Here is a 12,572-nt window from a genome sequence, read left to right as displayed (position 1 = left end):
AGCTGTCCAGAACAGCCGAAATGACGTTTCTATCACCATGCCAACGGACAAACAATATGGCTGCCATTACTATTCACGCAGAGTTTTTCATGACTTTTTCATCTAGTTATTGGGTGTATTGATCACATAATGCTGATGATTTGATGGCAACTGGAAAAGCTGAGTAATAATCCTCATGACAGCTGCACCAATGGCCATACTGATTGTCATTGATGAAGCAGCCCATACATTAAAACATGTATGGAATCTCATGCTCTATCTTATTTGTTCTGCCATTGTCAATGCCTGGTAGTTTACTCATTGAGATCACTATTTAAAGGGGTTATTTAAAGGGGTCTGGGAAGATAGGGGATCAGGCAAATTATCCAACAGCTGACAGCCTCCTGCCTCCCGTTAAAAGGCATGCAAGATACACCGCTGCCAGTGGCTTATTTCCCCCTCCTCACTGAAATAGTTATCAGGGATGTGGCGCCAGGCAAGTGAATTTTTCATAGCTTTAGCCCTGTATCGGGCATGCAGGGCCGGACCGACTGCCCCCCCCCTCCCCTACCCCCTACCACTGGCGTACAGTGAGTTCCAGCGCCCAGTATACCGCCCAGCCCTACTTTAGATCACCGCTATCAAAGTTGAAAGCGGTGTCTAAAGGGATTTTTTTAACCATCCCTGGTGGTCTAGTGAGGTGGAAGGACCAATTTTTTATGTTTATAACATCATATCCCAGAAAAAAGTAAAAAGAAGTGTTCAAAAAGTCCAAATCAATACCAAAATGGTACCGATGCAAACAGCATATTACAGCCCAAAAGATTAGCCCTCATACAGCCCAGTATACGGAAAAATTTATGTTATAGGGGGCCACCTTTTTTTTCACATTCTGCTCACAAATAAATGTTTTTTGTTTCAGAGCATAAGTTATGGAAAAATGAAAGGTGTCATTACAAAGTAGTATTGGCCCCCGAAAAAAACAAGCCTCATATGGGTCTGTAGATGGAAAAATAAGAGTTATGGCTATTATAGGGCGAGAAGGAGAAAACGAAAGTGCAGAAACTAATAAAGACCTTATTTACAGACTATTTGGGTTGAAATTCTTGTATCTACCAGGATAAGTGGATTTTCTTGAGTGACAAGTAGATTGTGTTCCGCTTTAGCCCCTTGGACAAGTATTTTTTATTTTTTTTTTTATTTCCACACCCCTGGTTATAAACGCTTTTGCCACGACCAACATGCAGTTGATGACTTTTATATTGGATTTAAGGATTTATATACTCTACAGAAAGCTTGACCATGTGTGGTAAGATACTAGACAGAGGTCAGGGCAGATCACCCTCTCCTTCATAACAAATACACGCACACTTGGCTAAGCCGAGCATGCATCTGTATGGGGGAAACCGGATTAATAGCTGTGGGCAGCATGAGTACATGCAGCAAGGGGAAGATTTAAAAAGCAGCACTCGCCACTCAAGTAAATTCCTAAGCTTTATTTTCAATCCATGTGACCACATCAGCTCTATCGTACATGTTCTTCTGGACCTGAAAACCTTTTTTTAATGGATTGGAAATAAAGTTTGGGATTTTACTGGTGTGTGCACTTTCCAAATGTTATCCTCACTGCATGTAGTATACATTGACTATACAGGCCAAGCACCACAAATAGCCCTCTACTGTTTTCCTGCATACAAACTCATGTACACAGGAGTTTAAGTATTGCCGACACCTACTCAATTTTGTTAGCAGAAAGAAATGTTGGCTGAATAAGCGTTCCTTCGACAGCTAATAAATGTATATGAGCATCCTTAAAGGAGTACTCCGGTGAAAAACTTTTTTTATTTTTTTATCAACTGGTGCAAGAAAGTTAAACAGATATGTAAATTAAAAAATCTTAATCCTTCCAGTACTTATTAGCTGCTGAATACTACAGAGGAAATAGTTTTCTTTTTGGAACACAGAGCTCTCTGCTGACATCTCTGTCCATTTTATGAACTGCCCAGAGGAAAAAATCCAAATAGCAAACATATGCTGCTCTGGACAGTTCCTAAAATGGACAGAGATATCAGCTGAGAGCACTGTGCTCGTGATGTCAGCAAAGAGCACTGTGTTCCAAAAAGAAAAGAATTTCCTCCATAGTATTCAGCAGTTAATAAGTACTGGAAGGATTAAGATTTTTTTAATAGAAGTAATTTACATATCTGTTTAACTTTCTGGCACCAGTTGATTTAAAAAAAAAAAAAAAATTTTTAAAAAGTCTTCCACTGGAGTACCCCTTTAAATTACCTACAACTAGTCAAAGTTGGCCAAACTCACTGGCTTTGTCAGGACCTGACAACTGTCTAAAGTATATGGATGGTCTCCTGACCCTCCCCTACAGATTATGTTAAGGAGATAAAAGGTTTGGGCAGGTTGGATTTAAAGGTAAACTATCATATGTTCACTCCTGCACTAACCACAGGTGCTGACGTATAGTGCGGGGGACACTGAGTCATATGATTCCTACCTTGCCCGGATCCGTCCAGCAATTTGCCCGCAATCTTAGTTTTTCTAAGCGCGGTCCGTCCACAGCGCCGCCTGCTTATGTATATTCATCCCACCTCCCTCCGGCTCTGCCCGCCTCTCCTAACTGGTCTTCACTGCGAATGCGCCGCTTCCTGACATGCGTAGTGAAAACCAGTTAGGAGCAGCGGAGAGAGGGAGAGCCGGAGGGAAGTGGGATGAATATTCATAATCAGGCGGCGCAGACGGGTGGCGCTGACGTCACAGTGCCACTAGGCTCCTGAAAACCCCGCCCGTGCCAGTTACAGCCACATTTGCATATGTAGAAAAACAAAGATTGCAGGCGAACGGCCGGACGGATCCGGGCACTATCCGCCAGTGAACATGTGACAGTTTTCTTTTAAACTCCCTGACCTTTAGGCCACCACCTGCATAGTCTGGATAGAGACTTACACCCTCCTCTACCGTGCCCGCATCCGCCCTGCCATTCGTCCATTATCTTCATTCTTCTTGATATGCTAATTAGGTGCTAACTTGCACAGGTGGCGCAACTGGCACTCTGACGTCAGCGCCGCTGGCCGCAGCGACGCCAAACTCATCATTATTCCTCCCCTCCCTCTGCCTCTCCCCTCTCTGTAATGAGGAGGGAGAGGCAGAGGGAGGAGAGGAATACTGATGAGCTGGGCGGCGCTGCGGACGAGCTGCGCTGACGTCAGAGTGCCAGTTACGCAGCCTGTGCCAGTTAGCACCTAATTAGCTTTTACAGAAAAACAAAGATTTCGGCCGAACGGCGGGGCAGATCCAGGCAAGGTAGGCATCAAACTGATCAGCGTCCCCCACACTACCAGCCAGCACTCCTGGTTAGTGCGGGGGGAGCAAGCTGACAGTTTTCCTTTAACATTCAATTGAATGGAGAGTTCAGAGAGTTACAGCTCTAAACTTAGATGTTTGGCCACCTTTACACACATGCACACACACACACAGATGTCTGAACAGCCAGACTGATATCTTTACGTGTAAGTTGGTTGCTTTAAACAGATACATTAATAGGACAGAACTAGTTATGTTTACTCTTACTGGCAGAATAAAACCTCTTTATTAGGGAACCGTGGTTGCAAATGAAGAAACTATTAATGGTTGTTCTTTTGCCAAACTGCCACCTGAACTTTAAAAGCAGCTATGGTTTTATTCACATTATGTTTTAGGGCTCCACTGGTGGTATATGTCATCAGGTAAAAAAAAAAAAACTATTCTGATGTATACAAGGCTATGCCCAAAGACTTTTATAGACAGGTATAGTCTACTGGTGACTATGTGCACTCTACTATATACATTTTACTTGCGGGATATTTAAATGGGCACTGTCAGATACAATAACTTTTTATATGTTGTACATTGGCAAAACATTAACCTTTCTAATATACTTCATAAGAAAGTGTTATTTCCTTTTTATAGAAAACATGGCTCATAATATCATGGCTTTGTCCAAGCTGAAGCTCAGGCATGGACGATATCCAGTAAGTGAGGGTGGGCTAGCACTCCTCTGTGCCCTCTCTCCTGTGAAAGCACTCCTCTGTGCCCTCTCTCCTGTGAAAGCACTCCTCTGTGCCCTCTCTCCTGTCTAATAGGACGCCTCTGTGTCTGATCAGACAGGAGAGAGAGCACAGAGGCGTGCTATCAGACAGGAGAGAGAGCACAGAGGCGTGCTATCAGACAGGAGAGAGAGCACAGAGGCGTGCTATCAGACAGGAGAGAGAGCACAGAGGCGTGCTATCAGACAGGAGAGAGAGCACAGAGGCGTGCTATCAGACAGGAGAGAGAGCACAGAGGCGTGCTATCAGACAGGAGAGAGAGCACAGAGGCGTGCTATCAGACAGGAGAGAGAGCACAGAGGCGTGCTATCAGACAGGAGAGAGAGCACAGAGGCGTGCTATCAGACAGGAGAGAGAGCACAGAGGCGTGCTATCAGACAGGAGAGAGAGCACAGAGGCGTGCTATCAGACAGGAGAGAGAGCACAGAGGCGTGCTATCAGACAGGAGAGAGAGCACAGAGGCGTGCTATCAGACAGGAGAGAGAGCACAGAGGCGTGCTATCAGACAGGAGAGAGAGCACAGAGGCGTGCTATCAGACAGGAGAGAGAGCACAGAGGCGTGCTATCAGACAGGAGAGAGAGCACAGAGGCGTGCTATCAGACAGGAGAGAGAGCACAGAGGCGTGCTGTCAGACAGGAGAGATCACAGAGGAGTCCTATCAGACAGGAGAGAGAGCACTGAGGAGTGCTAGCCCACCCTCACTTACTAGACTTTTTCCATGCCTGTGCTTCAGTTTAGACAAAGCCATGATTTTATAAGCCATGATTTCTATAAAAAGGAAATAAAATTTTCTTATGAAGTATATTAGAAAGGTTAATGTTTTGCCAAGATGTACAACATATAAAAAGTTTTTGAATCTGACAGGACCCATTTAAATGGGCACTGTCAGATACAAAAACTTTTGATATGTTGTAAAGCATGCAAAACCAATAGGGTTTTGCAATTGCATCAACCTGCTGGGGACCAAGGGCATATGGATACGCCCTTGCGTCCTGGTACTTAAGGTTGAAGGACGTATCCATACGCCCGTGGGAATTTCGGTCCCTGCCGGGCGGGGGCGACTGCTGATATCTATCAGCAGGCACCCCGTGCAAATGCCCAGGGGGTCATTAGTCCCCCCATGTCGGCGATCGGCGCACATCGCAAGTGAATTCACACTTGCGATTTGCGCCGATTCCGCGTCATTACGGGTCTATGGTGACCCGGAATAGAAGGGGGGGTCGCGGTTGTCTAAGACAACTACGATCCCCCTGAAGGCATAGGAGTGAGGTGGCAGGGGTGCCACCCCTCCTCTATCCCTGCTATTGGTTGTCTAGATGCGACCACCAATAGCAGATCGGGGGTGGAGGGGTTTACTTTCGTTTTCCCCGTCTTGCCCACCCACAATAGGCGGGGCAGAACAGGGAAACGAAGGGGACCGAACGCCGAAGGTCCACTTACCCCTCCGGAGGCTGCAGGCGACGGTGATTGGCGGACGGCGACGTCGTGCGGCAGAAGAGGACGGCTCCCTGGATCCTATGGAAGCCGGTAAGTTGCCTAGCAACATCTGGAGGACTACAGTCTGAGACTGTAGCCCTCCAGATGTTGCAAAACTACAACTCCCAGCATGCCCAGACAGCTGTTTGTGCATGCTGGAATATGTAGTTTTGCAACAGATGGAGGGCTGCAGTTTGAGGCCACTATACAGTGGTCTCTAAACTGTATCCCTCCAGATCTTGCAAAACTACAACTCCTAGCATGCTCAAACAGCTCTTTGCTGTCTGGGCATGCTGGGATGTGTAGTTTTGCAACATCTGGAGGGTCACAGTTTGGAGATCACTGTGCAGTGGTCTATAATCTGTAGCCCTCCAGATGTTGCAGAACTGCAAATCCCAGCATGCCCAAAACGCAAACAGCTGTCTCAGCATGCTGGGAGTTGTAGTTACGTAACCTCCAGCTGTTGCATAACTACATCTCGTAGCATGCCATTCGACGATTAGTACATGCTGGGAGTTTTAGTTTTGCAACAGCTGGAGGCAAACTGGTTGGAAAATACTGAGTTAGGTAACGGAACCTAACTGAAGGTTTTCCAACCAGTGTGCCTCCAGTTTTTGCAAAAGTACAACTCCCAGCATGCATGGTCTGTCAGTACATGCTGGGAGTTGTAGTTTTGAAACAGCTGGAGGTTTGTACAGGGTACATTCACACAGGCTGGTTTACAGAAAGTTTCCTGCTTCAAGTTTGGTCTGCGGCAAATTTTTCGCCGCAGCTCAAACTCCTAGCGGGAAACTCACCGTAACACGCCAGTGCGAATGTACCCTAAAAAACACTACACTACCACATAATAAAGGGTAAAAACACTACATATACACCCCCTTACACTGTCCCCCCCAATAAAAATGAAAAACGTATTGTACGGCAGTGTTTCCAAAACGGAGCCTCCAGCTGTTGCAAAACAACAACTCCCAGCATTTCTGGACAGCCACTGACTGTCCAGGCATGCTAGGAGTTTAGCAACAGCTGGATGCACCCTGTTTGGGAATCACTGGCGTAGAATACCCCTATGTCCATCCCTATGCAATTCCTAATTTAGTCCTCAAATGCACATAGCGCTCTCTCATTTTGGAGCCCTGTCGTATTTCAAGGAAACAGTTTAGGGCTACATATGGGGCATTTCTGTAATCTGGAGAAATTTCACTACAAATTTTGGGGGGCTTTTTCTTCTTTTACCCCTTATGAAAAGGAAAAGTTGGGGGCTACACCAGCCTGTTAGTGTAAAAAAATAAAAAAATAAATAAATATTTTTACACTAACATGCTGGTGTTGCCCCATACTTTTTATTTTCACAAGCAGTAAAAGGAAAAAAAAGCACCCCAAAATTAGTAACGCAATTTCTCCCGAGTACGGAAATTCCCCATATGTGGGCGTAAAATGCTCTGCGGGCACACAACAAGGCTCAGGAGTGAGAGCGCACCATGTACATTTGAGGCCTAAATTGGTGATTTGCACAGGGGTGGCTGATTTTACAGCGGTTCTGATATAAACGCAAAAACATAAATACCCAGATGTGACCCCATTTTGGAAACTACACCCCCCCACGGAACGTAACAAGGGGTATAGTGAGCCTGAACACCCCACAGGTGTTTGATGAATTTTCATTAAATTTGGATGGGAAAATGAAAAAAAAATAAAAAAAATTTCACTAAAATGCTGGTGTTACCCTAAATTTTTCATTTTCACAAGGGAAAATAGGAAAAAAGCCCCCCAAATTTGTAACCCCATTTCTTCTGAGTAAGAACATACCCCATATGTGGATGTAAAGTGCTCGGCGGGTGCACTACAATGCTCTGAAGAGAAGGAGCGCCATTGGGATTTTGAAGAGAAAATGTGTCCGGAATTGAAGGCCACATTTTACAAAGCCCCCATAGTGCCAGAACAATGGACCCCCGCCCCCCACATGTGACCCCATTTTGGAAACTACACCCCTCATGTAGTGTATCAAGGGGTACAGTGAGCATTTACGCCCCACAGGTGTCTGACAGATTTTTGGAACAGTGGTCCGTGAAAATGAAAAATTTAATGAATGTTGAATAACTTTCCAATAGCATGTTAATGAAAAATATGCTTCTTTCTATTGTATTTTTCCCAATCAGTCCTGTCAGCAAGCATTTCTGACTCATGCTGAAGTCCTAAACACTCAGAGCTGCCAGCCTGCTTTGTTCACAGCCAAGGGGTTAAAGGGTAACTCATTAAAACAAATTTTTGCTATAGCACTCCTTATGGTAAATAAAAAATATTTCTAATATACTTTGTTTAAAAAAAATAATGAAGTTTTTCTATGTTTTATTTGTGCTTAAAAAAAGCTCAAGAGCACATTTTCCCCCATCTTATACACAGACTTTGGACCGAAGTCCAAACACAGAAAGTGCAGACTGGAGTGCTGAGGGGGGTGTGTCCAGCCTCATCCAATCATAGCTCTTCTCACACTTAACTGCCATATGCTGCACTCCAGACTGTACTTCTTGAGTTTGGGCTTCAGTCCAAAGTCTGTGTATGAGATGGAGGAAAATGTGTTCTTGAGCTTTTTTTAAGCACAAAGAAAACATAGAAAACTTCATTTTTTAAGTAAAGTACATTAGAAATATTTTTAATTTACCATATGGAGTGCAATAGCAAAAATTAGTTTTAACCCCTTAAGGACGCAGGACGTAAATGTACGTCCTGGTGAGGTGGTACTTAACGCACCAGGACGTACATTTACGTCCTAAGCATAACCGCGGGCATCGGAGCGATGCCCGTGTCATGCACGGCTGATCCCGGCTGCTGATCGCAGCCAGGGACCCACCGGCAATGGCCGACGCCCGCGATCTCGCGGGCGTCCGCCATTAACCCCTCAGGTGCCGGGATCAATACAGCTCCCGGCATCTGCGGGAGTTCGCGATTTAAATGAACGATCGGATCGCCCGCAGCGCTGCTGCGGGGATCCGATCATTCATAACGCCGCACGGAGGTCCCCTCTCCTTCCTCCGTGCGGCTCCCGGCGTCTCCTGCTCTGGTCTGTGATCGAGCAGACCAGAGCAGGAGATGACCGATAATACTGATCTGTTCTATGTCCTATACATAGAACAGATCAGTATTAGCAATCATGGTATTGCTATGAATAGTCCCCTATGGGGGCTATTCAAGTGTAAAAAAAAATTAAAAAAAATGTAAAAGTAAAAGTAAAAAAAAAGTGAAAAATCCCCTCCCCCAATAAAAAAGTAAAACATCCGTTTTTTCCTATTTTACCCCCAAAAAGCGTAAAAAACATTTTTTATAGACATATTTGGTATCGCCGCGTGCGTAAATGTCTGAACTATTAAAATAAAATGTTAATGATCCCGTACGGTGAACGGCGTGAACGAAAAAAAATAAAAAAAGTCCAAAATTCCTACTTTTTTAATACATTTTATTAAAAAAAAAATTATAAAAAGTGTATTAAAAGTTTTTTATATGCAAATGTGGTATCAAAAAAAAAGTACAGATCATGGCGCAAAAAATGAGCCCCCATACCGCCACTTATACAGAAAAATAAAAAAGTTAGAGGTCATCAAAATAAAGGGATTATAAACGTACTAATTTGGTTAAAAAGTTTGTGATTTTTTTTAAGCGCAACAATAATATAAAAGTATATAATAATTGGTATCATTTTAATCGTATTGACCCTAAGAATAAAGAACACACGTCATTTTTACCATAAATTGTACGGCGTGAAAACAAAACCTTCCAAAATTAGCAAAATTGCGTTTTTCGTTTTAATTTCCCCACAAAAATAGTGTTTTTTGGTTGCGCCATACATTTTATGATATAATGAATGATGTCATTACAAAGGACAACTGGTCACGCAAAAAATAAGCCCTCATACTAGTCTGTGGATGAAAATATAAAAGAGTTATGATTTTTAGAAGGCGAGGAGGAAAAAATGAAAACGTAAAAATTAAATTGTCTGAGTCCTTAAGGCCAAAATGGGCTGAGTCCTTAAGGGGTTAATGAGAGTGCCCATTTAATTAGAAAATGTTCACTATTTCATGATGAAAAAGCCAGTCAAAAAACTGTCCCCCTACCTGCTTGGACACATACTATTCCTGCTGTGTCCATGCATCATCATCTGTCATGGACACACTTCCTTGATTGACAGCTGTGAGTGCAGGGCTCACAGAGGAAAAATCCTCCCACTGTCAGCATGTGTCCCCCTACTGTCAGTAAGGACAAGCTGGGAGTTGTAGTTTTGCTAATGCTAGGGGAGATGTGAGCAGACAGCATACTGAGGGAGGGGGCGGAGACCTGCACAGTGAGGCCACGCCCCCTCCCTTTGAGAAGAATTCAGACTAGTGAGCTAAAAGTGTAATAAAAAAAATAAAGGTGCTAGACACATAAAAATATATACCCCCACCCGAAACAGACATACTGAAGTGAGTCCGAGTCCTTCCTGAGGCAGCAGCGGGAGGCGGTGCCGGCGTGAGGCCAGGGAGCCAATGTGCTCTTAGCACTCGCTCCTGCCTGTCTGATTGACAGGCAGGGAGCGAGCACAGGCTGAATGAATTTGGACCGATTGCCCGGCCGGCATTGGTCCGAATTCAGGGGAGGTCACGCCAGGCTGCAGCTGGCCTCTAGGAGGGAGACCCCTAGTGGCTGGATTTCAAAATAAAAATAAAGTGTTTTAATAAAAAAAATAAGTATTAAAGTATATTAGAAATATGTTGTAGTACATCAGTACTACAACATATAAAGAAAAAAGTTCATGACATTGCCCATTTAAGGGATTAAGTGCTAGTTCCAGATCATCTCTGCTCCATGCAGAAGAATGTGGATCCACAGAGGAAACATATTCTATACCCTGTATAACTGCAGCGGGGCTGGAAACATGATGTGAATGGGGCCTGAGACACATTAAAGGAGAGAGTGGAACTCCCAGCCGGGGTGCCTCCAACTGTTACAAAACTACATCTCTCAACAAGCTGGGAGTTGTAGTTATTCAAACAGCTGGAGTCACCCTGGCTGGGAAACTGTATAGGAGTCAGGCCACAGGACAGAGCTCTCAGTGGGTGAAAGGGCAGCGGCCATGACATTGCAGCACACCTGTTCCTTCGGGTACCGGTGCTCCCGGTCCAGCTGTGCAGCTATGGGCTGTAGCTCTCTCTCGGAGAATTCCCTGCATGTGTCCCGCAGCATACGGTGGGTGTCCGGTAACTCGGTGCTCTGATAAACTGTGTGCAGGCACCGGGGAGCTGTGGAGACAACAAAGAGGTCAGCTGTCGGTGTCACCAGCCAGGGTCACCACAAGGTCACCGGTTCCTCTCAGCTCACCTGTCCGCGCCGGCAGCCATGCCCTGCACAGCACCGTAATCCCCCGTAACATGACTAGCCGCCGTGCAGACTCCGACTAAGGATTACAGCCGCTGCAGCCCTAACAAGGCTCCTCCCACCCCCAACTCACTGAGGCACCTCCCCCCGACGCAGCGTGAAGGAGTCACGTGACGGATGTAAATAGAGGAGTCACGTGACGCAACGTCTAGGTGGCTGCTGCTTCTTGACACAGTCAGTAATAAACATACAAGACTCATTTCATTTCTCTCAAAAGTACTTTATTATTTCTTACAAAATAAAAATACAAGTTTTTGAACATTTACCAAAGGGTGGGAACTATTTTCTTGCAGTAGTGACAGTACATAGTGGAGGTGTAGGCAGAACTCCCCTTTAAATGATTAGAGATACAGTGAAACTTGTACAGAGGAAGAGTGGTGCAGTTGCCCATAGCAACCCATCAGATCATTTCTTTCATTTTTCACAGGCTGATCTGATGGGTTGCTATAAACAACTGCACCACTCTTCCTCTGTACAGGTCTTGCTAAATCCCCCCTCTCTCTGAGAACAACCCCCCCTCAGCCAAACAAGATGTTGCATGACAGATTTTCAGTCAACCATATAATTATGCATAGTGGCCACTTCCTTTAAGACCACCTTTCAATCCAAATTAAGGTGGTCTTCTTAAAGAGGTTTAAGTGTATATACAGTACTGCTTCTCTTTAAAGGCACAGAAAAAAAAAAAAATGCCTTTCAATATTTTGATTTGTTGTGCAATGCCTAAAGCAGTGATTTCCTAACACTGTGTCTCCAGCTGTTGCAAAACTACAATTCACAGCATGTCCAGGCACTGAAAAATATAGATGTATGTTCATTTTAATAGTATACATTCAGGGTGTAAACAGCTCCCAGACTATAAGGGTAAGTTCACACAAGCGGATCCCCAGCGTATTTTACACTGCGGATCCACCGCTGAAGGACAGCTAGATGGTGCCTTTACATGTACCTGCTCGGAGCGGCAATACACCGCTACAAGCAGACCCACTAAGATGTGCGAGTCGCCACGCGCATGCACAGTATACTCTCACATCGCGCCAGCTCTGGGCCTAACTCATAGAGCAGGGGGAGCAACCACAATGTGGGTGAATATACCGCGCATGCGCATCTCCAACCATGGTCCAGCAGAAGGAGTTTTTTTTAAAGGAAAACAGTCATCCTGTTCACCCACACTAAACTCAATACACCGGGTTATAGTGCCGGTGAACAGGAGACCCATGCGGGGTCTCTGACTAAGATAACTACCTTCAGTCCTGCTGAAGATCCTCTTCTATCTTCACTGAAGTGCCCTCTGGAGGCAGGCCCACCGGGGGTATTTGAATATTCACGACCACTGGTCACGTGAGCACTTGTGCCTACTAAGCGCTCATAAGACCAGCTGCCATGAATAATCAAATTTCCCTGGCAGGCCTGTCTCCAACACGCAATTCAGCGAATATAGAAGCCAATCTCCAGAGGGATCAGGAGCCGGACTGAAGGTAGTTATCTTAGAGACCGTGCATTGGTCTCCCATTCACCCCCACTATAACTCTGTGTATCGGGTTTAGTGTGAACAGGATTACCATTTTCCTTTCTCATAGATTTGCATGGGCGCATCCTGATCACTTTAGTCTCTG

The 12,572-nt window shown here is 45.0% G+C and overlaps 1 protein-coding gene across 1 annotated transcript in view; it reads right to left on the bottom strand.

Moving 5' to 3' along the window:
• The window catches only part of ACADS (acyl-CoA dehydrogenase short chain), a 38,322-nt gene extending 27,262 nt beyond the window's left edge, over positions 1 to 11,060 (bottom strand). Inside the window, exons 1-2 of the mRNA XM_056530304.1 lie at positions 10,903 to 11,060; positions 10,675 to 10,823 (exon numbers count right to left, since the gene is read on the bottom strand). Coding sequence (XP_056386279.1) covers positions 10,675 to 10,823; positions 10,903 to 10,954 — 201 coding nt within the window. The 5' untranslated portion in view covers positions 10,955 to 11,060. The remainder of the gene's footprint in view (positions 1 to 10,674; positions 10,824 to 10,902) is intronic.
• Positions 11,061 to 12,572: the final 1,512 nt, after the last annotated feature.

The sequence above is a fragment of the Hyla sarda genome, chromosome 1 (genome assembly GCF_029499605.1).
Source record: "Hyla sarda isolate aHylSar1 chromosome 1, aHylSar1.hap1, whole genome shotgun sequence".
NCBI lineage: Eukaryota > Metazoa > Chordata > Amphibia > Anura > Hylidae > Hyla > Hyla sarda.
Note: the sequence above shows the minus strand (reverse complement) of the source record. Positions and strands in the feature narration are given on the sequence as shown.